We start from the raw sequence: 27,196 nt of genomic DNA on the forward strand, positions 1-27,196 counted from the left end.
ATTAAACCCTGGTGTCATTACAAAGGTTAACATCACAGCAAATGCAGATTCTTCCTCAGAGCTCCAGAGTAGGGAGTAAGCATTTTCATTGAGAAAGCATAATTATTTTTCTTCCCTAGAATGGCGATGTTCTCGTGGTGATCTAAATACATTATTACACCATTTAGCCACACTAAATCCCTCTCTGTTTTTGGCAGCCACGTGTCACTGTACATGACACTTTTCTACGTATGTTGAAGATGCATGGAAGTCTCAGTGTGCTCCTCTAGCAGTGGGTTCCTGAAAAATGGTGTGTAAACACCTGGCTCATCCCTCCAGCTATACTTAAAGCTCAGAGCTATAAAGCTACATAAACATCAACAGATATTTAGAATGTGATGTAAGAAATAAAAAAGTAACATTCTGTCCAAAAAGCAAAATGAATTCAAGCTCCCCAGATTATTTATGGGATAGGTTTACTAGAATTAAAAGATAATGAGTCACCATTATAATCAAGCAGTCACGTGTTTTTCTCTAAAAATTACTGTAGCTGGGTATATTCACTGCGCTCAAAAGTTAATACCTGGAAAAATGAGGAAATCTCCAGGTAATGGAGTATCTTCCTCTTGAAATATCTGTTAACCCATAATTTCTCACACATCACTGCAGCCAGCTGTTGATATGCTCATGTCAAGAACTATCTAGAATAAACCTTAGGGAGAACATAATGAATGCACGACTGAAGCACTCAAGCAGTAAAATACTGTAACAAAGCACAGCAGAAAAATAGTCTGATTAAGGTTTGGGCTCTATCAACTCAACTCAGCCAGAGCCCTGGTCTGGCACTGATTGAGAAGGTGACGGTCACCAATAGTAGAGCTGTTAAAAAGATTTTCTGTTCCATGAAATGCCATATCTGTGAAACGTCAAAAAGATCAATTTTGAAAAGCCTCGACTAAGAGGGAAAAATCACTTTGAAATAATCTTTCTTCCTGTACATATTTTTTCTAATTTCTAAATAAACTGAAGTTATTGCCGCATCTTCTAAGCTCAGAGGCCCCTTCTGCCTTAGCTTAACTTCCTCTTCAGTACTTCTGATTATTTTTTATCCCTGTCATGATTACAGCTATAAAATCCTCTCAGTATGATGCCCAAACATCCCAATCTCTGTGGAACTGCCCATTTTCAACCTCCCTGTCTGAGGGTGAGACACAAGACATAGGGAAATGTGACAAAAGCAATGTAATTCAATTCTGCAGAAGAAAGCTGGCAGATCTCAGACAAGCCAGCTTTTTTTAGGCTGTCAGGCTCCCTTCTGCAGAGCTGAGTGCTGATTCACACAATTCCTTTGTTTCTATATGGAATCTAACAAACCGCTGTTTCAAATGTACATTCCTGGTATAAATCTACCAAATGCAGATATGACAGAGGGACTACTTCAGCCTAAACCACTAGGAGCAGTATGTTCACCTGAAAAAAAATTTGTATCTTCTGTTTGCTGCCTATAGTTGGACAACTTTGCCCCTGAAGTTATTACCTTAATATTTGCTGTTAGGTCCAGTAATTTCTTATAAACAAAAGCCAAGTTTTCATGGAGGAACTTGGTCTAGATACTCTAGCACATATTACACAGCTCTGATTCAGTTCTGAAAAAAATCAGCTACCAATTATTGTCAGATAACAGGCATATGCATACCTGCTAATACGCCAGATTTCACAACTTGAGATTTCTGCATAAATACTTCCCTGTACTTTAGGTCAATCAAACACAAAAAGGAGAATCCTGTGGTATAAGATGGTTGTAATCACATAAATATACAAGTTACTTTCTTCCGTTCACAGATATTCTAACATCTAATATAAATGTGTGAATGAGAACGCGTTTAAACTACTAGTCAAAAACAAAAACATATTTTCCAAAGCAATTGGGCATCCAAAGGTGAAACAGAATCCCTAAGATACCTCACTGGCAGTAATTGATTTTTTCCAAAGCTATCATCAAGCATTTTGAGCTCCTAACTTCATGAGTCTCCCTACTACTCTCCTGCATATCAGCTATTTGTGTATGCATTATGTTCATTGCCATAATCAAATATTATGCCACAAACCATTCATAATAACATATTATGATCTAACACATTCTATTAGAATCTCTAACATACATTTAATAGCAATCCCTAATTAGCAGTTTTTCATAGAAAACATCCAAAATATGCATGGTATGCGTTATCTTCAACTGAGTTTTTTTACTCAGTATAATGTAGTTAACTGTATGGCACAGAACTATTCCACACTGCACAGTTAAAAGGATTCTGAATCCTTTCCGTACAGTATTTTTAAATTCATAAAGTAAAGTACAGTACTGCAGTCTGTCGAATGTACTTTTATATTTATTTAGGTCAGGATAGTGAAATGTGAACAAATAGACGCATTTTAACACTTGCAGCAACTGTGTTTCAAACTGGATTTTGATGTATTTTACTCAGTCTTTCAGATAAATACTCAATTCTAACACCGACTAAGGAATTCCAAAAAACAACTAGAAATATTTTTCCTAAAATTTTTTAAATAAAAATAAAAATAATTTTCCTAGGACTAGAGGGAATGGCTTCAAGCTGCGTCAGGGAAGATTCAGGCTGGACATTAGGAAATACTACTTCTCTGAAAGGGTGGTCAGGCACTGGAATGGGCTTCCCAGAGAAGTGGTAGAGTCACCGAGCCTGGTAGTGTTCAAAGAGCGTTTGGATGTTGTGTTGAGGGACATGGTTTCGCGAGAACCATTGGTGAACAGTGAATGGTTGGACTGGATGATCCTGTAGGTCTTTTCCAACCTTAGCAATTCTATGATTCTATGATAAAACATTCGGTGATGTTCACATCACTTTTAAAAGTTTTCAGCTTTAATGTACATTAATTGAAATACTGACTGACTATTGCACATTCATTTTGACAGCACTTAACTATATCCATTTATCCGAACATATCCATTTTCTTGCCTATATGTTAAGCAATTGACATTTTTCAACCAACTAATTCTTTCCTGCCTCTGCACCTACATACAGGGCCAAGTCCTGGTCCAATTATTCAAGAGAGCACTTTCAGTGGGGCTAGTGGAAATTTTAATTATCTTTTGTGAGCAACAGGAATAAGACCTATCCACAAAAAAAAAAAAAAAAAAAAAAAAAAAAAAAAAAAAAGGGGTATTTTGTCTAACCTAGTTATCTAGGCTCATTTTTCATATCTTTGAAAAGACACGCATCTCCAGAAGATGACTCTCAAGATAGCTGGGGATAATTGCTCAGGAGTGTGTCCTATGGGTTTCATTTATTATTGCTGAGGGAGCCCAAGTCACCTAATTTCTCTAGCACCTTAACTCAGTTAACATAAGCGTGATTATGACTATACAAAATATATCCGGTATTTCAGAGTGACAGAAAGCCATAGAAATCACTGGGCAGAGCTAATTCTTTCTGAGATGGGTTTGGATTGAATAGAATGGATTAAGCACTCCAACAGAAAACAGTTTGCTAGTAAAACTCTAGAGGACCAGGAACAAGCGAGTCTGATTTAACATTATTTCCTAGTTCAAACACTTTGAGTTGGATCACGTACTCATACTACTTGCACAAGCCAATTCATCAAGTAGCACTGTAGCAGAGGTCATAATATGTCAGTCATAGTACAAGAAAAACTAATCAAGCTGAACATTCTTTTCTCTCTCTTTTTTTTCCCCCATAAAATAGTGGGCTTTATTCTACATCGGAACTTACTGCAATTTTTCAATAAGAGACTGAAACAAATGTCAAAGTTACATTTCCACCTTTTCCTCTCTTACAGAATGCAAAAGAAAAGAACAATTAACATAGGGTTGCAAGGTATTTTTCACCTTTTTGTTTTCATCCTTTTTTCCACATATCATGCCTTTTTCCTATTTCCAAAGCTAACTTCTTCACATATTCCAAAGTTACTGGAAACAAGATAACTTCTGCTACTCTTTTGCAACAGATTGTTCATACCTGCATAAGTTACTAAAAATCAAAACATATCTGAGACAGACTTAGAATGCCCATCAGAACTGCATAAACTACTGTTTCACAAGAAAGAAGTGCTAAGAAAGGAAAGGGACAGGTCAAGAGTTTGGGGTACAGTATAATATAACAATTCTGTTACTATATGTAGATCATCCTGCAACTGTTTTTGTGATATTCTTCTTAATACTTCTTTACTTAATCAATCAAAATTAGGCACGTATCATTCCACCCTCAGGCTTTCATACTCCTTAAAATGCTTACAACATTTCCAACCAACAGAGGCCTGGAGGTCTGAAAAGTCAAGTGACTGCAAGGGCAGCTGGACTACTCAACACTAAACTGATTAAGTCATGGAAGCTTCTTCTCTGTAAAGATAAAACTTAACAACAGAGACATTGTAAAGAGGCAGATTTCAGAAAACATACCACCTTCTGAAAACAGTTCCCATAGAATTTGCTCAATTACAATACAGAAGCACTTCACCTCAATAGATGCATTTAAAACATCTTGATCCATGCGTGCACAGTTGCAAATTGTAGAAACATCACTTACAGCCAATTGGCACAAACAAAAGACAAAAGAATCAAAAGACACCAAGCTTGTTTTTTTGTTGTTGATGCAGGCAATAGGATAGAAGGAGCTGGGAAGAACAACAACAGGATGTAACTGAGGAACCGTCTTTAGGGCAGGGGAGGGCATTACTCCTTTCCTTGGCTCTTACGCATCCAAACATCTTCAGGCAATGAAAGGCATTTATAACTTAGCCATTTGTTTCCAATATATTACAGTAGTGACACTTTGCTCTTTGATAACATTTCTTTGTATTACAGTAGTGTATACCAAGAAAGCTTCACTCTAGGTTAAATAAAAATAAAAAGAATCTCTCTGTGACTGTGAGTTTAAAGCCTTGATCTTGTCTTGTGATGCACATGGAAAAAAATACGTCTGTGCAAAAGACACTGTAAGGTGCAGTTTCAAACAAAATACAGCAAGTGAGATTGATGATAGGAGATCTTGCAGATGGGATGGAGCAGAGAGTAGAATGAAGATATGAATATTAAGCTAATTCAATCCCATTTGATTGTTTGTAACATTAAAATTTTCTGGACTAAGTAAGTAGATACCATCAGCAGCAGTCTACTATCTTTTCTTAATTTGTATTTTTTCTACAGATACACAGGCTGGGACAACTCTAAAGTATGCATTTTTTAAAATTAGTGAAATAGGTCATTGACTATTTCTGGGAGAAAACCCCTCTTGTATAGCATATATAGGTCAGATAACACTTCTTATATAGAAAGGAATTCTCATTACCATCAGTCCTTCAGAGAGAGGTGATAAGTGATTTTTTTTTTAATTGTGGGTTAATAAAGAAAATCTTTATTTTAGTCTTCAAGAACTCGAAGTTCACAAAGTGCTACAGCATAGCACAAGTGGAAGCAGAATCCAGAGATCTCATCACAAAGCCAGTGATTTCAGGATTAAAAAAAACTTCCTTCTCAATCGAAAATTATGAGCAAGATCACAGAATTTAGTGAGGGAGCATTCTCAATAGACCATACACAAGAAAGAACCTGAGAGAAAATTGATATTACTATACTTGAATAAAACTTTACAGTGCTTTTTTGAGGAATATGCTTGCATGAGAATGAAAGTGGAAGTGGCACAATTGCAAGCTGAAGAATCAAAAAAAAAAAGAAAGCATATTCAATTCCTCAAAAGGCTATTTGTAACAAGATGCTATTCAAGCTGCCTTGGAGGCCACAGACTCCAAGCTGTCATAAGTATGAGCAGAATAAATATAAGTATCTCTTAAAAAAATTAATGCTAAGAAACTTTAACTAACATGAACACTTGTGAGACTGAACCTTTTTCTTGCCTCGTTGCTAGAACTGGCCTGGTATGCAGTGAGAAGTGTCGTTTGGATTACAGATGGCAAATAACTGACAGAAGCATGCTGCAGGCATGATTTTTCATCTTTACTAGGCAGTCTTACACCAATTAAACTTAGTGTTTACATTTTCGCTTCACTTTGCAATATGACGCTATAGATAGCTGCACCACTCCACATGCACACTCTGAACTGTCACATATCACCTAAGAGATTAATTCTCTTTTTCTCCTGCAACTAGATGCTCAAAACATATAATTCTGGCCCTGAACAAAGTGAAAACCTTGTGTTTAATGTGTCTATAGCAAAAGACACCACCTGTGGAGATTATTATCCAACATCCTATTTAATGTAACAATGGTAGCACTATTGCTCCTGAGGAGATCATTATCCTGTTCTGCTGTAGTTGAGGGTAGTACTTGATTCAAATCAACACCGACATGTCCTTTCATGATTGTTTTGAACAAATGTTGTTATCCAGACAAAGTGATTCCTTTCCACTGTCAAAATGGTGAATACACTCAAAATAATCATACAGTCAAGTACCTCTGTCCATGGTAGTATTTTTTAAAACCTGCTTATAATCATGAGGTACTAACACAGTAATTTAGAAATTAAAAAATAATTATAACCACCAAACGGATATGTATTTCATTTGAGAATTATTCAAGACAAATTCAAACAAGCAAAAAGCACCATTTATTATCTCAGGAAGATAATGGGAAGTCCTCCAAAGACATTGAATAGTCTTTGGCTCATATTCCTACCTGCAGATTTCCCTTCTGCCCCATGAAAGCCTCAGTCTTTGGAATGAACACCAGTGTCTTGCCTTGTCAGTTCCATTCATGGGCAGCAAATTTAATATTTTAGAGGGTGATTTGTTTGTTTGGAAAGAAATAAAGCCCATCATGAAATGTAATGGAATATTATGAACATTTATGAATTACAAAGATTGCATATTTGAATCATGTTCCTGGTAATCTCTGCTCCTTTTCCTCTCAAGGGAATAAATTTGATCCTGCAACCTTTATTCATCCAAAAGTAACCTCTGCAAATATACATAACCCTTTAAGGTCAGGCCAACCTAGCTTTTATGGGTCAGATTGTAAATTCCTTTTATGGGTCAGACTGTAAATTCCTTATTCATACTGAAAAGGAGTTGCACAAATCTTTCAGATAACAAAAAAGGAGTCAGTTTACATAACTCCTCATCAGTGAGAATAATGATTAAATCAGAACAGTGAAGAGACTTACTAGCATTGGCTAATTTTCTAAGTATTTTCATTTGAAAGTACAGCAAAACAAAAATATTTGGCATCACAAAGGGTGGACTTGATGTTGCTGAATTATTTTCAGCTGGAGTGAATAGATGCAATTTGATGCTACATACTGTATCAAATAAAATATTTATTTTCTGTTCTCCTTTTACATTGGAAAGATTTCCAATATGATTTGACATGTAAGCCGTCAGTCAATCTTTGGCACTTTTATCAGTACAGATGTCCTTAATTCTACCTGTGTCTTTTCATCTGTGTTTCCACTGTTCAGAAACAACATTATCCCAGTGTTTCAATAATAAAGCAATGCAGTCATTTAGAATCACAAACACATATAAAAGTTTTGCTCCTGTCTCTGCTCTTTGTAATATCCAACAGTGGTCTTACGCTACAAAAAACTGTCAGCTAACATCTTAAAACAGCATATGGACATAAGTATTCTGCAGAGACTGCAGGAAAGAGAAAGACAGAAAGAAAGAGAGAAACAGTAAAATTCAATTATCCCCAATAATATTTTCAGTGCAATCAATGGATTTGCAGATGATTCATTAAAATAAAAAATGATATGTTTGATTGCTAAATGATATCTATTTGTGTAAAGATGAGGTGATTTCATTGTCATCTAATGGCCAGAGAGAAAGCTAAGACACATCAATCATAAGGTGTCTAGGTACCTAATTTATTGCAGCTTTCCTGGCTGAGTTTGGGATATAAAAAAGATTGCTTTTAGAAACAAAAATAAGTTGTCAACTGGTGAGAAGAGTTATTCTTTACTCATTCTCAGGGGATTCGGTGATACTAAAATAGTAATGTCTGAAAACAGTTGAAGTTCTGTGTTAATATACTTTTCATGGTCTTTGGTTCAATTACACTTACTGCATCATTGTGATGCTCAAAATGTAAACTCAATATATATCAACCAAAATAATTCAAAGGGGTAACATCTACTGATAGCTTGTAGAATAAACTGTGCAAGGACAAAAAACATTGCCAATGCAATATTACTACACTGGGCATTTGCTTGGAGATAGCATTTCTCTAGGACGATATATTTTTGACAGAGCTCACAGAAGTATGATCAGAAAAAGCATTTTAATGAAAAACCTGTCTTACTTAAGACTTTGTCAGGCAAAAATTTCCAACTGTAACCTTGAGTAGGAAATGAGCCATCATGATGACCACTCATGTAAGCCAGCCATCATTTGGTTTCTCTCCCTTATCCCTTGTTTTACTTTTATTTTCCTATGGATCCATATTAGTTCATCTTGTGAATTCTAGTGTCTCAAAGCATTTTTAAACCAGTGAAGAAAGGGGATAAATTCAGGAAGAATGAAGGAGGGAAAAAGAAACCTCTGACCTGGTATTACAAAAAAAAAAAAAAAAAATCAAACAAAAAAAAAAGACACTAAGATGAAAACAAAATAGTGTCATGGATTTACATATGGGGTTTTGATGGAAACTAGGGCTGGGTTTTAAATCAAAACTCACCATCTCAAAACCACTTCTTTTCATCCGCCTGCAGGACTTGAGGTAAGTACGTATGCGCTTTCTGGCACGCTCTTGATACTCAGGGAATTGTCGCCTGCATGAGTCAATGATAGCCTGGATCTTTTCTTTGGGCTGCTTAGAGATTGGGACCATTCGGTCCAAGTTTTCATCTACAAACAGCCTGACAAACATCTGTTGGCAAGAGGGAGACAGAGGAGACGGGTTTGGAGGGCTGCTCTCTTCTCTTCCTAGCTTTCTGTCTTGATTACTGATAGGAAGACATTTTTTTCTATCCACGGAATAGCTTTGTAATGGGAAGCCAGAAATATTAAGCAAACAGTACTTTAAAGGATTATTTAGGGAGTGGGAAGAAGCTAACTAAAAAAAAAAAAAAAAAGAAGAAGAAGAAGAATAAAAGAATAGTCTACAGGATATAGAACTTGCGAGATAAACCAGAACAGACTGTGAAAATAGGCACCACTTAGTTTCATCATTAACAATAAGCAGTGATTGCTACTTCATTTTATTGAAGTGAATTTCACTTTTCTTGGATTGAACAATTGCTTGTGTTTTCATGCATAATTACATACACTGGGAAAGCAATAAAGAACAGCTGACCACTGGAATGGTCTTCTGATAAACTAGCTACAGCCCCTTTCCATACACTTACTGAACATGCACGTACACACATTCACACACAGGCACACATACACACACACACAAAACAAAGCTTTGCTTTCTTCACTGGTAAAGATGGCACTCTGCCTTAAGTTCTAAACAAAACACAGTAAATCTGTTATCTTTTGGCAAGTGTTTAATCTGCATCAATATAATAATTGAGAGATCAAGCAAATTAATGTGCCATTAATACTGTCAAATTTGCCCATAAATAACAGTGTAAAAAGAGATAGCAGAGGCAAGCAAAGCAAGAAGTGCAGGAGGACTTACATTAAAAGCTTTCAGTCGCTCAGCTTCTACCCCATCTGACTCATTAACCTTCTCAGGATCTTCCTGCTCATCATGGTCATCCTCATCCTCATCCCCTCGATTCAGAGACAGATCTTCAGCACCTCTGTCTACACTCTCATTCTTGCCAGAGTCATAGCTTGAATAGCTATGTGCAGGAGACTAAAAAAAAATATTAAAAAATACGTTTGTAAAAAATCACCATAGAAATAATGTTTGTTCATCAAAAATGTTTCATAAACATTAAATAATTCTGTGATTTTGTTCTATTCTTTGTTCAACAAAATGTGCTCATGATCCTTTTGAGAACGAACAATTCACCATAATATTCATTTCCATGCTTTAAAAAAATGTGACCAGATGTAAATTCAGTAAATCAATTACCAAATAGATAGCCCATGGTATTAAAGTTAAGATGAGATATTTGCCATACAGCACTGTTCAAGTGTTACACATGGAAGATTCTAACAAATAGTGACTGCTGTACATTAGCCATGAACAAATATGGGGCAGTAGAATTGCATAAAATCACACATGATTAAAAATTTCACATTTTAAAGCAAAGCAGATTCCAGTAGAAAAAAAAAAAGATATAAATTCAATTGGTATGAAATATAATAGCTGCAATAAGTTAAAAATATTGAAGACAGGGAGGTGATTGTATTCTAGTTTTCATTTGCAAAACCCCACACTGAATTAGAGGTGTGTAGATTTGTTAACATTATGAATGCTCTGCTGTGAAATATACAGTACAGCCATTTTCACATATCAGCATTCAGAATTTTCCCCTTAGCAGAATAGTCAGCTTATTGTATAAATCAGATGACCATCTCATTAAAGTTCTACCCAGTTGTAGGACAAAATTTTTTCAGTTACAAAGAGAGTCAATACTGTACATCTTTCCTTGTAATATTAAGACTCAGTTACCTGCTTCCTCTGCATGTGCTTCAGAATGAAAACCACAAAGACAACAGGAATAAAAAGCTTTATATGACTTAACACTTTAAAATTAAATCTTTGCCCCAGCCACACAAAGGTATCACAGAGAATCTTCAACAGTGCCATCACATTCACCTGAAGGTAATTCCGAGCTCAAGTTTATTTCTATAATATTTTAATCCTGTAATATTTCAATATAATTTTCCATCACTTCAAAGCATACTGTATTCTATTAGCTTTAGAGAATCTGAATCAGGTGCTACATTTTGAATTTCACATGAATCCCTTTTTGATGCCTCGTCTAAATGCTGCCAAAAAAACTCAAGAGCATAATGCCTCTATCATAAATTTATTTCAAATACACATGCATAACATCACATTCTGAGCTACATTCTGAGCCTCCCAGAATTCTCTTTTTATTTCAGGGGTGTTTTCATCAGTCACAGAATGTAGCTGGGTAATGAGGTAGAAGGGAAAGGCCAACAAAACTGCGTTAGTCCTTAAGATATACTTCTTGCTTTAAATTCTTACTCCCATAACTTTTTTTATTTCCCTGTTTTCATTTCCATCTCATCTTTGTCTTCTGTACATCACCAGTTTTGCAGTCACTCCCATTCATTTCCTTGCCTTTCCAGCACTCATTGTCCAAGCCTTCCTTATCTAACCTTCCCAGACTACATTTTCACAGTACAGATCCTCTTGAGTTCCACTTTTAAATATCTAATGCACCTAACAGCAGGTCTTGCAGCCTCTTTCTCAACCCCTTTCCTAAGAGTCTCTTCACTGCCTAGATCTTCCATAATGGAGATAGGAAGAATGAAGAAATACCAGAAGAAAACAGAAATGCCAGCCTTGGGATACAAATATCTTCAACAATTAGTAAGCTCAGCATCACCTTTTGTCTTCCGCCAGCCTACAGCTGCACAGCTGCAAGGCAAAAAATTTTTGCCTGATTGCAGGGCTCAGGATAGCAGAATGAGATGGTGTGGGAAGATGAGACTTGAGAGAGCAGCAAAAACCCTGTTCTCTTATTTGGCACATTGATGTTTTCTTGGGGAAGATGGTGAATATCTGCATTGCTGCTCATTCATAACTCTTCCTTGTAGTAAGTGTTGAATGCATTGAATAATAATAAGTTTCAGGAAGAATCTGGTTCCATCCAGATAGGAGATGATGATTAGAACATATAAGAGATTCTAGCATATATAAACAACAGTATTTAACTTTGTCAGTGGCTACCAGAAGGCCAACAGCAGCAGTTTGATAGCTTGTTATGAAGGAATGACCAGAATGATTTCACTTAGTAGTAAAGAGATTCTTAGAAGAGGAAGAAAAAGAAGTAGAAAGTAATTTAGCTTGCAAGAATTGTTCTTTTTCACTTTATCATTTCTCTTCTTACTACAGCTATGGTTCAAAGAGAGATCCTAGATGATCTAAATACAATTTCCTGTGCTAAGAACCATATAAAGTTTCAGCAAGCAGAAGCTATTGCCCTGAAGAACCATACTGTCTGAAATTCTTGTTCCACAAACACTTGGTTTCATACAAGTCATTTCATCAGACTAAATTGAATTAGACTACTCATGTGCATAAAGTTAAACAGATGCAGAACTGATTTCAACATGTACATATGTTTGGGCTAGATGCCAAGATCATAAATTATGTACTAGGATTGAAATTTGCTTTTGTGAAGGAAAGAAATTCAAGCCAGAATGTATTAGCTATGTCTGTAAAAAATGCAAAAGGTGTTTTTTTTGTTTGTTTGTTTGTTTGTTTTAAGAAAGCATTGCAGAGGGCCTTGTCCAATGCTTTCTGCCAAATATTTCTTTCAAGAACAATTTTAGCATCGCAAATGAAAAGTGGAGAATAACTTGCCCTATGAATTTTTGCGTGGCAAAAATTATTATTCATTGGGGATTTGATGATAGAAGAAAGAAAGGGAGAAAGGGAAAATGTAAGCTTTTTTCCTAGCAGGGGGGTCAACAAATTGTCATTACAAAAGCTCAGTTAAAAATATATTTTCTACATATTTATATTTCTACACAAAAGAATATTTAGGCAGAGAAGGAAGAGGCTGTTCCCTCATTTGTTTTGACTCCGTAGTTGTGCAAAAACTGATAACCATTTTCTTATGCTACTCCGTTTAGCAGTTGCAGAGGTGTATAAACATGGACTAAGACAGCAGAGGATAATTTTTTCTTAACACGTTCTTCAACTTTAAGTCTTACATCATAGAAGCCTGATTATGTAAGGTTGGCACTGTCTTTTGAAAGGGCTGCTCCTGCCTTTGCCAGGCAAGAACATGCTCATTTATTCCTGTGCACCCCTTGATACATACATTTTTATAGTCCTGGGGTGAAATAGACTAGAGAAGCAATTCAAGCTAACCCCACTCTTATTTGTTTATTCCTGATTTTTAAGACCAGTTCATGGTTCCAGTTCACCACCAAAACCAGTTCCCCAACAGTAGGGGAACCGTTAGGTCATGGCTTGAACTGGTGATTGAGCACCTGGTGAAGGGCTGTAGCTGGCCCAGAGAGCACAGGCAAATTGTTTGCACTTGTGCTCCCAAGTGACCAGAAGGGGTGGATCCAGGATGGAGGCACCCTGAGCTCACGTAAGGGCCAGCCACTGAATGGAAAGTATCTCTTAAACCTAGGCTGCTTCCTGGGAAGGGTTGCGGGGTGGTCAGAGAGCCCCTTTACTAGGTGGACAAGTTTGACTCTTCTTTCTGTCCTTGTGCATATGAATATTGGACTACCTGCAAGTATTTTGCCTAGTATTACCAAGAACCTGGCAGAAGAAATTTCACTTTTTCATGAGCAGAACAAGCACAAACCTTTAGGCTTAGCAGGATGGTGCTAGTCGCACGTAAAGGGAGCACACATCTTCATAGCAATGCAAGATTGAAGTGGAAGTATTAGATGGACAGAAACCTATAAAGTATGAAATTTCTGTGTTTAAAAAAAAGAAACCAATAGAAATGTAAAAGGAGAACTTGTTCAAGGAGAACAAATAAGGCCTAGAGTATTACCTATACAAAAAAAATCGTTATGTTGCCCTAAAAATATTGAGACATTGATAAATATATTTTGGCCACTTTATCCTTTTCTGAAGGTTCTGAGTTCATTCTTTTAATTAATTCATTCTTTTAATTTTTCCCTTGTAATAGTAGGTATCTATCATACTCTCCATTAAAAAAACAAAAACAAAAACAAGTTATTGCCTAATAACTTGGTTTCAGAAGCTTAACATGAAATACCAACATCTTTCCAATGAATGACAAGTCACTAACAAAGTTAACCTGAAGGAAGGTGTCATGTTATACAATAAAAACCTGAGGGAACAATAGTTGACTAGTACATCTTACTGCCATAGGGTCAGAATGTCATTCCTGACCACTGTTTGTATGGAAGTTATCTTAAGATTTCCAATGATGGAGATGATATGCATCTTCTAAATATTCTACGTGTTAAGTTGTATGCATACTTATTAATATATGTAACACATCAAACATTTATAGATGGTTCTAAGCTTCTGTCTTTTTCATCTGTCTACTACATATGGGAACATACAACAGATGTACCTGGAGAAGATAGCATTCTCTTTCCTTCTTATAGCAATCTTCCAGATGTTTGAATTCAGATTCTTACAGTGTCCCAGTATTTCTTTCCCAATAAATGCATTCTTTCTCTAAAACACATTTTCTAGACTCTCGACCATTCTCTTTGGCCTACTCTAAAAGTTCTATATTTTATCTGAAACTTTCTCAAAGAATAAGTTCAAAAACTTCAAATGTATTCCATATGAGGCCTTTCTATGGAAAATAGATTCATTTATTGCTTGACTGATTTATTGATTTCTGTATGCTTATATAGAAAGAGTACATCACTTTATTTATGAGGAGAAAAAAAAATACCACTTATATGAAATAGATATTAATGCAAAAAATCCACAAGAACCAAAAAAAGTTGTGCTACTAGTTTCTGTGAAATAACCCCAAACATGAACAAAATCAATGTCTACCATATTGCCCCAGTGCCTAGTAGGCTCAGATGCTGGTATATGGCCATCAGCCATTATCTCCTGAATGACACCACATGTATTTGTTGCAGGAGGCTTTTCCCAGAAATAGACATGGAGCGCTCAGCAACTCTTAACTACCTGTGAGCCAACAGAGAAGGTTACTGATGACTGACAAAGTGTTACTCAGAGTCAAAAAGATCATCTATGATGCTGGTTATTTGTCATGACCACCAATTGGGGAATATTGTGGCTTTAAGATTTTTAATGCCAAGGGGGAATGAAAGACCCCAGCATCTCAGGGGAAGAGGTCTCTGAAGGAAGTCTAGTGCAACTTGTTTGAAAACTGGGCTTCATTTCTTACATTTGTGTTCTATTTCTTACACGCAGTTCTAGTATGTAATTCTTTCAGTTGCTATATTAGACCACAGAAATGTGAAGAGCTGGCAGGCATTAACTCATGTTTCTGCTCTGCATGAAAAGGGAAGGAAGCATGAAGCAATATCTGCTGCTAGGTAGAGATGAAAACACTCTCCTGGCTACATCTGATTCCTCCCTAGTAATGTCTCTACACCTTTAAGAGTTACTAAATTAAAAAAAAAAAAAAAAAAAAAAAAAAAAAAAAAAACATGAGTAAATAAAATCATAGTATAAAGCTGATAACATTCTGCTCATCCCTCATATAGAGTTGTACCTCCAACGTTTTCTTCCTTCTCTTTTTGCACCTCAGTCCTTCCCACTCTGCCACTGAATACACAAAAGTCTACAGCTTCAGTAAATCCTCTTGCAAGTTATGTGTGGGTTTGTGTATACATTTTCATTTGTGCTATTTATGTGTACATATTTTCAAAGAGAATATTCTGATGGTACAGAAAGAGTTTAGAAAAGTCTGACACCTAGTTTGATTGTTTTCAATACATTTTTCTGAAACTATCTAAACTACAATGTAACTTAAATTTTTTATTTCACTTTACTCTTTTTAACAGATTCAGGGTTTTGGAGTAAAGTGACACACCAATTTCCAGTGAACAGACTGTGAGTACAAATTGTGCATTTTACTTCGTATTTAAACAAAAAAATCATTTGGCAAGGTTAAGGGTGAATTTATATCTTACATCTTCCTCCAAGAACTGTATTTGATAGGAACATCAGTTTCTTTGAGCTCAACTTTCCATCTTACGCAAACCAAATTTTCCATACTGCACAGAACTTCCCTACAGGAGTTTTCTTGTTGTTTTAACATTAAATCTGTATCATAAGTAACATTTCTGGCATATATAGGATTTTTTTTTTGCATTAAAAGAGATGACATTAAAATGAAATTATGAATTCAAACTTTCCTACCTTTTTTCTCCTTAGTTTAAACAATAATCTAAGAGGCAGAACTGGAAAACTGATGCTCAGCTGTTATCCCAAACATTTTCTTTCAGGCCTTATAGATAGAAGTCCAGCTCTCCATGATTTTTCGTTAGTAAGCCATTTTTTTTCCATAACTTTTCTTAAAATATATGCCTTCCTCTCTTCCAGACTTTACTGTTATCCTTTTTACATATTCCCTTTAAACCTTTATATTATCATGTACGTGAAACTTTACTACCCATCTTTTTTTTTCTTTCTGATTATAGAAAAGGCTGTCAAGTCTCAAACAAAATTCCAGTATCTCACATTTATTACAAGATCCAATTAATCTCATTTTCATGTTATCATACATTTGCTTGTGTTACTCATATATTTGTATCTGACTGACTATTTTACTCCTTGTTATACTACAATTGTCTTTTCTAGCTTCTTCATATAACTTCGCCCTTGATCACGGAAAGTCATCATACATAATTCTGTTTGGAGCATGAGGATAACAGCATTTTAATGGCAAAAAGAATAGCTGAAATCTAGGGTTTACAGGTTTGACTCTGTAACACTGTTATTTAACATGTGAATATTTTGTAGTGCATTGTATAAGATATTTTTACACAAAACTTGTATTACACCAAAATATTAAAAGATCCTTTTTTGTTTGCTGAGTCTTAACAGTGTCAGTTCCACAAGCCAATTGTTCATTTATTTACAATAGGACTAAGGAATATATTTTTTTTCCTCCTAGAACTGTCTTTGACATGATCTCTTCCCCAGACTCATTGTTTTTACAGTAGTCACCGAGAGAATAGTGTCTGTTCCTAAGATCTATTTGCTCTTTCTCAGTAATTATCCAGTCTATATCATATTACCTGTTTGCTTTAACAATCTTTTCACCAGAGGCATATTTACTACCAACAACCATTGTAAACTGTCAATTATCCAAAGAGTTTCATTCCAGCAGTATATATCTGGAGAGATAGAAGACTAAATTATTTCTTATCTTTCAATTATCCAAAGACTGTGAAACACAGATTTTTCTCTGCACATTATCTCAATTTAGATAAAATATAGTCTATCCTAGGTCAATTGGTATTGATCAATATTATCAAAATGTATCCCTCTACTCCAGTATAAACAACGTCAAAAATTAAGGAGAGAGTAAAACTAGAAAGGCAACTGAGAATTCTCAGACAAATAGAATAACAAAGTGTATTGAGAGGCAATAGGTAACGGAATATTTTTCTAATTCATTCATAAGCAGTCTCTTCCTTCTTGACTTAACACCCACAGGATGGCCTCTGCTTGGCGAAAAGGTGCTTACCCAGACATTCTAGAGGAACAGAATTCTGTAATAATCAGAAGCATGTCCAAATGTCCTTAGCCCACTCTTGTCGAGAAGACAAAGGCAGAGCTAATTTAACAGAGCAGGGGATGTGCCTGCTTCTCACTGCTCTTATTTTATAAACTTGTTTTATTAATAACCTCTAGAACTCCAGTCATGGATGTTGGAGGACAGATGTTTTCAACCAGTCAAAAAAAAAAACTGCAATAACTAGTAGTATTGTACAATGTGGCTGCTGTATTTTTCAGCAAAATAAAATACAATAACATTTGTTAAAAAGTTAATGCTAAATGGTGACAGACTCAAAAGCCTAAATTATTTTTGGCATTACCCACTGCTGTATGGAAACTGTTGAGTCACAGCCTGAACCACTGATTGGTCACCTGAGGCAAGGACTGAGTCAGCATGGGAGCACAGGTGAAGGCAGTTCACCTGTTGTGATCAGAAGGGGTGGAGCCTGGCTCCTCCTCTCCTAGACCCCATTTAAGGGCTGACTGCCCCTGAGGATGGATCTCTTTCTGGAGATTCCTCTTTTGTAGAGCTTTTCACCATAAGCTTAAATCCTCAGATATAGGTGAGCATTCCTTCTCTGTTTATTCCCTTGCTATCTCTCTATGGTACTCTTTCCAGCTGTACTTTGTTGACTGTATATTTGTTAATTTTACAACTGCTATTTTGGATTTCTAAAAGCATCTGACAGTTTCTGTGAACTTGAGAAACAGGCTGTCACATAAGAAAGCTCCATAATAAGCTTCTGGATTTCTACAAACCACAAGGCAATAAAGGATTTAAACGCTTCCTATAATACACTTAATAGATCCAAAATATCTTACTACAAATATGATGCCCTTCTGAAGAGCCAACCTTCTGAGGGGAAAAAAAATAATCTTGTCTTATTAACAAAGTAAGGAGAGTTCATAAGTGGTGTTCCAAGGACAGCATTGGCATACTTTGCAGATACTATCAAATCATCTATGAAGTCAGGGATAGCCCCGTAACATTCTTGTGCTTTTGTCAATCAAAAACTTTAAGCAGAAAATCACTGTTTCTACTTTTTGGTGAAATGCTGACCTTCTGAGAAGAATCTCTACAGTTTCCACCCTGATTCCACACCCTTCATTTGTCAGGATATATATGTTTTTAAAGAAATATCAACAATTTATGTGTGAATTAGAGAATATTTTTCATTTAAAATATACTTTAATGGCCATTAAGATTCACCTCACAGGCAGAGAGTGAGCATTTTTGACTATCAGTAGACACCCATCATTCTTTGATCAGTTCTTAGACAACCAGCTGCTAAAAGCTCCAAACTATTTTTTAAAAAGATTGAGCTATTCATTTCTTCTCACCGAGAGTTAAAACCTATAATGTAATCAAATTTAAGAAGTGATTAAGATGGAGAAAAGCTGTGTAAATCTGCATATCACAACAGTCATAACAACTCAAGCCTCAGGATTCTCACTTTATGTCTTTGCAACCTGTCCTCATCTCTCTTACAGGAGAGAAGGCAAACCAAGCATGTTTCTAAGTGTGCAGCAGTCTAGGTGCATAGGAACTCTCTTGCAGAAGAGCGTCAGAAGCCCTGACAGACTCAATCTATCTTCATAGAGTCAACCTTCTAGAAAACAGTGGTACCCCTTGTTAAATTTCACGGGCTGCTGCTCAATTTCAAAAGTAATTTTTACATACAGCAGCTGCAGACATGGTCTCTAAAGTCTGATTTAGATATGAAGTTATTGTCAATGCAAACAGGAATTGAGATATAGAACTGAAATAACTTCCTGAGTAGTAGTTTAATTGTCCTAAGTTTACTCTTTCATTACTGGAGAATATAAATCTCACATAATTTAATGATTTAGTCATGGACCTTTTTCCAAACACTTAAAATGAACTAGAAAATTGCCACAATTGTTCTTCTTTTTTTCCCTCTTTTCATGCCCCTTGATTAACTTTGGACCAATTGTTCCAAGCTGCTTTCTTCTAAAATATTACATTCTTTTCTTTCTCTTATGCCTTTAGTTCTTGCTGCTTCATTCTCCACTTGCATAGTTCACTTCTTTCACACTATTTCCTTCATATCTTCCTCCCTAAATATCTTTGTACTCCCTCTTGGTGGAAATTTATGCTATGACACCAGAAGAGTTCAATAGCCCATTTTCTTCTTCAATTACTAACATGAAACATAACCTTATTTTCTCAAGTCCTGTAGAATCTACACTGGGAAATTGTGTTTATTTGTGAACAATGCCCCTTGAGGCTAAGACTGTCAGCTATAGTGAAGTTCTTGCTAGGCACTACACCCACACATAATATAAGGACTATGTATCTGCACCTTTGTTCCACCACCTTTTTCTTTCTCTCACTCTTTACTATAATTGTTTCCTACTCCACCATTAAAAAAAGATTCCATATACCCAAGCTGCTATCTGCAGAGGAAAGCTCCTAAGGAGCAAACACATTCACAAGAGTTTGGATTATATCAGTAATACAGGAGATAAAGATTTTATTTTGATACTTGCTTTCATCCTGCTGTCCTGTCTCTCATGTCCCCATGTATCACAGAAAAAGCTGAAAATGGAAGCTATGCAAGGGGCACGCACACAGTTTCAAAAGAAACTTCTAGAAAGTAGTAGCAGAGACAGATGTAGGATAATAGGCCATTGCTGCAGGACTTGTGTACCACCAGAGCAGGAACAAAGGAGGGGGGTGTTGCTTTCACTAGGTAGAATGAAAGAAATGAAGATGAAGGATGCTTCTGCCCTTTTCTTGCTAGGACTTTGGCAAAAGAGCACTTTTTGAGGTTCAGGAACTCAGCAACTCCCTATGAAGTCTGCCCATGACTGTACAGCAGCTGGGTGTGTTAAACACATGGTTAGATGCTGAGCTGCAGACCTGTATTTTCCAATGTAGAAGGAGGAGCAGCACTTCCAAATTTTATTTTTATCCTTACTCACGTGAGAAAGAATAGACACAGAGCAGAAGCATGAAATAATGAGGGACTGAAAATGATGATTAGGAAAAGAGAGGGAAATGTTTTAACAATGGTATAAAAATGATCTTTCCTGGTGTGCTTTTTCCAAATTTACTGTAAGCTCTCCTCTACTGATTTCTCCTTCCTACTTTATTCCTACACAATGGTGCTTCAGATGTTCCCTCACCTTTCTCCTTTTCAGACTGAGCACAGTAGCAATACAAATCTTTGAGAAGGAGATTAAGACACAACTGGAAGAAGCAGTATAGGAGGGAAATCTAACTCAACTATCTCAATCGTTTGAGACAAATTTAGGCTCTCCCTCCTTCACATTGTGTTGCTCAGTCACTAGCTTTGTGCCAGCATGGGTGAGAGGAGAATCTCCTATTATTCTTTCTCTACTGATCATGTGAGCCTGACTGACCACTTATATATTGGAAAGTACAAACTGGAAGAAAGGAAGACATTAAGGTATCATACTGAGAGTCGGACTCACAAAAGGAAAACCTCAACTAAATGATGAAAAACCAAACCAACCACCAAAACCAACCGATTAATGACTTGCATTTAACCTGGTATCTGTTCAGTACTGAGCAGCCATTTACACCTGATGTCAGATGATTTCTTTACTATCCATTGCTTTGGGGGAAAGCTGGGAACACAGCAAGGATATTACAGAAATATGTTGCATATGCAACAGAAAAGGATACCAATTACAGAGAAGTATGAGGATACAAGAAAGAAAGCCTATCTTGTTCGCGCTTTTCCCTTTTTTGCATTTATCTGCTTACAGCAGTGACCCCTTTCTTCAATGAACTTATTTCTGGAGGTGAGTCAGCTGGTTTGGGTTAACAACCAGCCCTAGAAGGCAGAGGATAATTGCCTTAATTATTGCTTGAGGGCCAAGTGGAGAGATTAAAAACTTGAGATCAGTCAAGAAGGGACAGAGGAAGAGAGTGCTCCTGAACTGGTGGGAGGTGTTTTAGGTTTGTGCTAGTCTCTCAGGCAGGAGAGCATCTGGGGTGTCTGTAGCTGAAGTAGACAAAATAGATTTACTGCTTAGTTCCCTACTTATCTTCTGCAAATAAATCTTTAGATTGATCTATGTGAATGGCTTGTAATTTCCTTCTCCTTGCATAGAGAAGGACAAATAAAGCCTTTACCATAGCTCTCCAAAGGAAGGACTGTCTTAGAGAAAGTGAAATCTGTCACTTGAGGTTAGCACATGACGGTAACCATAAGAGTATTGCTGGAAAATTCCTCACAAGGACAATCTCTAGACTTTAATCTTCCAGGCCAGTGTATCCTTAGCATTCAGCAAAAAGAGCACCAGAAAGCAGAAGCAATAAAAGAACCTTTCAGTCTTAAATCCACACCAGCTGTGTTCCTGAACAAGCTATTGAAGGAACCAATTCTAGCAAAAAACATACTGGTGTGAAAGAACAAATGCTGCTCCCCTGATTGATTCAACTCAAATTATTTAAACTTTGTTCCTCCACCAGTTCAGGAAAAGACAGTTGATCCTATGTTAGTCCAATTTATCATGTACAGAGAACTAGCTGGAAAGTTCACATCCAGATCTGAGCTGGCCTAAAGCTTTAAAGTCCGTGTCCATTTTTATTTACTTTTCTATGCGATGTAATTACTATTTTGTCCCTGGCTTCCATATATGACATTAAAACAACAGAGAGGACAACAAAATAGAAAGTATTTTTTTAAAATAAAAATATCCATATCTAGTTTGAGAAAGTGGCACCCCTTCTATGCTGCAACTGCCTACACTGTGAACTCACCCCTCCTCATTCACGGAGTTCAATTCATGGAGTGCTGTGATCTTGACAGGCTATGAGATCCTTTTGGAGCATACATGGGAAACATAGACCTCATCTATTGCGTTTTACTAAACCCAGATCCAAGATGCAAAGAATGTGAGAGACTGAAGTGTTTTCTGTTAGCAGCCCTGTCATCATCACTGGAAATGGCAATGATCCTGCTCTGTCATGTCACGGGGCCACAGACCAGGAAACCAGTAAGCAGACAGGGATTAACCATACAAATGTAAAGACAAGTTTAGTGAAGTTCCCTTTCCCTGGTGAGTAACAAGATTCAATGAATATAAGCAGGATGACTTCTTTTGTACATGCACTGCCTGGGCAACATTTTCTTTCTGTGCCTGGTTTTCCACACACAGCTTGTGCAATCTACTGGTACAGGCATTCCTGCATCTTACTGAATGCTCTCCTGCACAAACTTGTGTTCTGCCTACTGTGCTTCAGAGATGACTATATGAAGAAGGAGAAAAAAGCAGCTGAATAGCCAAAGCTGGTTTCTCTTCCAGGATTGAGGCCTGGCAATAAGGATGTGGAGCTGTTGGAGCAGGTCCAGACAAGGTCATGAAGATGATCAGAGGACTGGAGCTCCTCAACGTGTCCTCATAGGAGAGGCAGTTGTGGTTATTCAGCTTGGAGAAGAGAAGGCTCTGGGGAGACATCATTGTGGCCTTCCAGTACTTGAGGAGAGCTTACAAGCAGAAGGGGGTCTGACTTTTTATGCAGTCTGATAGTGATAAGACAAGGGGGAATGGCTTTAAACAAAATGAGGGAAGATTCAGATGAGATGACAGGGAAATTTTTCACTCAGAGGGCAGTGAAGCGCTGGCACAGCTGCCCAGAGAAGCTGTGGGTGCCCCATCCCTGGAAGTGCTCAAGGCCAGGTTGGATGGGGCCCTGGGCAGCTGAGCTGCTGGGTGGCAGCCCTGCACATGGCAAGAGGCTGGGACTAGGTGGGCTTTAAGTTCCCTTCCAACCCAAGCCATTCTGTGATTCTATGATCTACATACCAAGAGAACATCAAGTTTTTATCCAAAGACTTTTACTGCTTCGTTATGATTGACTCAACAGTGTGCAGGCTAAGTCTCATGGCACTGCCTGAATGGTGTGGATTTAAAGAGAACTACATAAAACAGAAAACAAAGTCATCTGCTCTTCCTATTTTACTGATTTATTTATTTATTTATTTATTTTGAGATCCCCCTGACAGGCAATTATAATGTGCCTCAGCTGTTTATCTAAACAGGCACTAGACATCAGAAGCAAAGAGTCTCTAAACATCAGAGTCCGCAATGAATCTGCAATTCAGCTCACCAGAAGGAATTTGTAGGGGTTCTAGAAAGGTTGCAGTGTGTTTATTTTGTAGCTCAGGGATTGCAGGCACATTTTCCAAATTACAAATGAAAATGTTAAGACTCAGAAAATGGTCCTCAAATAGGATTCCTAAAACATATACCTTTAGAAACTGCACTGGCACATATATGCACCTTCAAGCTTTGCAACACTAGAATTTATAAAATAGCAGTTTACCTGTCTGTAAGGCAGACCGTGAGCCTGCAATACCTATAATAGGATCTCTTCACATATGGCATAGGGCACTATTAGCTTTGTTTTCCAGTATTAAAGTAACATCACACAGGCAATAAAAGTATATAGAAATTGGTTTTCTCTTATAAATATGACTTCTGCAGTCTTGTCAAGAAATTTTGCAACTGCTGTACTATTTTCACGTGAATGCAACAATATGTCTTCAAGCTATTGATTTTTTTTCCATGCAGTAAGCTCTTTCAACAATGCCATAAGCAACAAACAAAGTACAGGGATTCCATAGCTGTTCTGGCAGTTACAGATGATCTCTATGAGTCCTGTAAAGGCATATCTTTAATAACCACTCAGTGATTCCTTTACAGAAATACCCAATATATTAGACTATTAGATTAAACAGATTTATCTTCAGTAAATAGAGCTGAAGGAATATGGCAGCCTATTGACTTAGACCCCCATATCTCCACCAGCATGACTTCTCCTTTTCACTCCATAACATCCTATTGCCTTTGAACCCCAAGCCTCCACCAGCATGCCTTCTCCATTTCACTGCAGACCTCTATCACTTCTTACAGGTAGAGTTAGTGGTGTGTGGAGGGCTAGGAGAATACTAATTACCCAAGCAGCTTCTGCATCCCAAAATGAAAGACCCTCATGAATGCAGAAACCTGGAGCTTTCTATTTAAGTCAAATGCAGATTTACACTGAACTAGTAGGAACTTCTCTGTGTCAAGATACCCACTTTTTCAAATTAGATTACAATTTGTCAGTAGTTTCAAAGGTAAGACAGGGACAGAGAGAGCTGAAAGCATTTCCTTAGAAAACAAATCCAGACAATGAGCAGCACCACAACAAACAGATCTTTTCACATTGTTAGAATAATCAACCCCATATGGGTAGCAAAATGTGTTTGTTTTTTTTCTGGATGAAACTCCTAGAAATCAAGATTATAGAAACAAAAAACAAAACAAACAAACAAAAAAACATTTCTTACTTGGGTCACGAGTAAAACAAAAGCAGTCTGGCATAAAATCTCTACAGAACATTTTGCATCCAAACATTTTTGTGCAAAGTCATGCCTTGAATAGACATAAGAAGTATCTTGCAAATTTTTGGTTGAGGTAGAATAAATTTCAAAGTGGTGTGTGGGAGGAATCCATGCAGAGAAGAATCTTGTGCTTATTAATCCCTCCAATAGTGCTTTGAGCATATACAATTATTTTTCTGGTTATATGTACAAGTATGAATATGTTCTGTGGCATTATTATGTAGTTCACAATGCTGAATAAGGCTGGGAGATCATTTATTTATTTAATGCAATTTAACTTCACAGTTTGATTGAAGGCAAAAAAAATGTAAAATCTGTTGAAGGCATGAAATAACTTTCATGAAGGTGATCTGATAAGGTGAGGTTTTGAAAAAATATCTAGCTTTCCTAGTAATGGCTTTTATTTAGCAAACCTATGAGAGGATAACCAACATATGAAGTAATATGTTTGCATACAGATACATCCCCTTTCATACACTGCTTCCAGGGCTCTGCTCTGAAAACACTGTGTGACAAATGGACCATCCGGTAGTTTTTAATTGCTAATAAATTCTGCATGATACCTTAATCAAAGTTCTACATGACTTTTAGAACCACCTAAGCTTTCTCTAAAACCTCAAAAATCCAAGTTCAGAAGCTGAAAGCAAAAATTTCTGCCATTTACTTTTCAGCCTTTCAGAGGTCAGTGAAGATACACAGACTACTCAGTGGCACTGTCCATGAGAGAAAACTGGAGAAGAACTTAGAACTCTGCTTGCCAGACCACCACATTTTACTGTCTCAGACTTCTTGTTATGCAAAAGAATTCCCTGCAAGCCATCCTTGAGACAATCTCCAGAGGGAAGAAGGAAGCTATTTCTACGCTAACCCATCTTTTTGATGCTTTCTCAAAAGTGGAATTCCAAAAATTATGCCTACAGTATATCAGGTCTGCTCTCACCTTTGAAAAAGATGGAGTAAAATCATCCAACTGTAAGACTTCAAAGACATAGAGAACCTTCTGTTCTTACCCATCACTCACTCCAAACGGACTTTCACTGAAAACTAACCACAAGGAAATGTTTGCCCTACCAGCACTCACAAAACGTTTTCTAATATACTCATGTTAATATCTTAAATAAACAAGTTTATTAAAATTAAGAAGAAATTAATTATTAAAATTAAGAAGAAAATATAGCATTATTACACACAAATTAAACACACATAAAGTGTTGGAGCTAAAAATATCTCTTTCAAGATGGAGCACTACAAGACATGATTTTTCCTTTTTGGTCTACATTCACTGCTTCTAAGGGCAGTATTTTAGAAGCTGTTTTAGAAAAAGCTTTGAAATAAACATGAGGCCTACTTAGCTTTGCTCTTCTTTCTGTTCTGTACAGAGATCAACCTATGTGCCACTCCTTGAATAAGGTATCAACAGTATCTTCTTTCATTTTTTAATTATTTTTTGATCCTAAAAAATGCACAGCATCAGCCAGTCCTAATGCCCACAGGCAAATCATTGATTCAGTGTGCTTCTGAAGACCCACTACTGACTATGGGATCATATGCTCAAAACTAGGTCTTTGCTGTCTTTTTTTTTTTTTTTTTTTTTTTTTTTTTTTTTTTGTAGAGCTTACACAGGCTTTAAATAACTAGAGCTGGGAAGTAGTCTTTATGTCTTAACTTTGCACACCAGAAAGTGTTTTGCCTTGGTTAGTGCTGTACTTGATCTGGTCACTGAAAACTGCAATGTCCTCAATTAACTAATTAAAAATAAAAACAAGTCTTATTTGTTTTGGTTAGGGTGGGATTGGTGAGCCCAAATGATTTTTTGAAATTAAAAGCCTTCTTTCTGCTTTCCTGTACCTTGGATTCTGACTTTTCCACCAACAACAGAGGTAAACAACTTTGTGGTGCAAGACAGCTGGTGGTAGCTGTCTTTCTGAATATTTTTTTGCTGAAGTGAACAATGACAAGACAGGGTCACTGAACTAAGGCAGTGGTAAGGTAAGACCTGGGCTATGAGCTGGTTTTGAATGGGCAGCTTTTCTTACTCCTCTGTTGGGTTTTACCTTCATGCATTTTTCCAGAGGCAACAGGAAGCTTCCGCTTCTGGCGTACGTGTAAGAAGAGAGATTGAAATTCATGAGATCATCTGTTAGGACAATTCTGTATGACCAGAAGACTGCCATACAGAGTGGATCCACTTTTTAAGCTGAATTCTCTCAATAAGTAATTATGCAGCATAACTGTCTGATTATCATGTAAAACAGATTGAGGAAAAGATCCCTACAACACAGGAGACAAGAGGAAATAACATATAAGGTAATTTATGCCACTTATAGAGGATAGTCAGAGGAACTGAGGGAATAAAGTGGCTGCATGTCCATGGAAATTTTATGTCCTGCTGACAATGCAATTTCAAAGGAGGAGGAAAGAAGGAGGAGGCTAGTGCACACTCAGTCTCTGATTTGCAGGAGTAATGAAGAACTAGCAGAGGTGTATTGTCCTCAGTGCTCTACATTC

General features: G+C 36.8%; 1 protein-coding gene across 5 annotated transcripts in view; it reads right to left on the reverse strand.

Moving 5' to 3' along the window:
- The window catches only part of NOL4L (nucleolar protein 4 like), a 188,479-nt gene that overhangs the window by 38,589 nt on the left and 122,694 nt on the right, over window positions 1-27,196 (reverse strand). For 4 of the 5 annotated variants that reach the window (XM_015282617.4, XM_015282616.4, XM_040695449.1 and 1 more), the window contains 2 exons: window positions 9,615-9,794; window positions 8,667-8,858 (listed from right to left, as the gene is read on the reverse strand). In XM_015282617.4, the coding sequence (XP_015138103.2) occupies window positions 8,667-8,858; window positions 9,615-9,794 (372 nt within the window). The remainder of the gene's footprint in view (window positions 1-8,666; window positions 8,859-9,614; window positions 9,795-27,196) is intronic. The other variant, XM_015282618.4, reaches the window with a different exon arrangement.

The sequence above is a fragment of the Gallus gallus genome, chromosome 2 (genome assembly GCF_016699485.2).
Source record: "Gallus gallus isolate bGalGal1 chromosome 2, bGalGal1.mat.broiler.GRCg7b, whole genome shotgun sequence".
Lineage (NCBI taxonomy): Eukaryota > Metazoa > Chordata > Aves > Galliformes > Phasianidae > Gallus > Gallus gallus.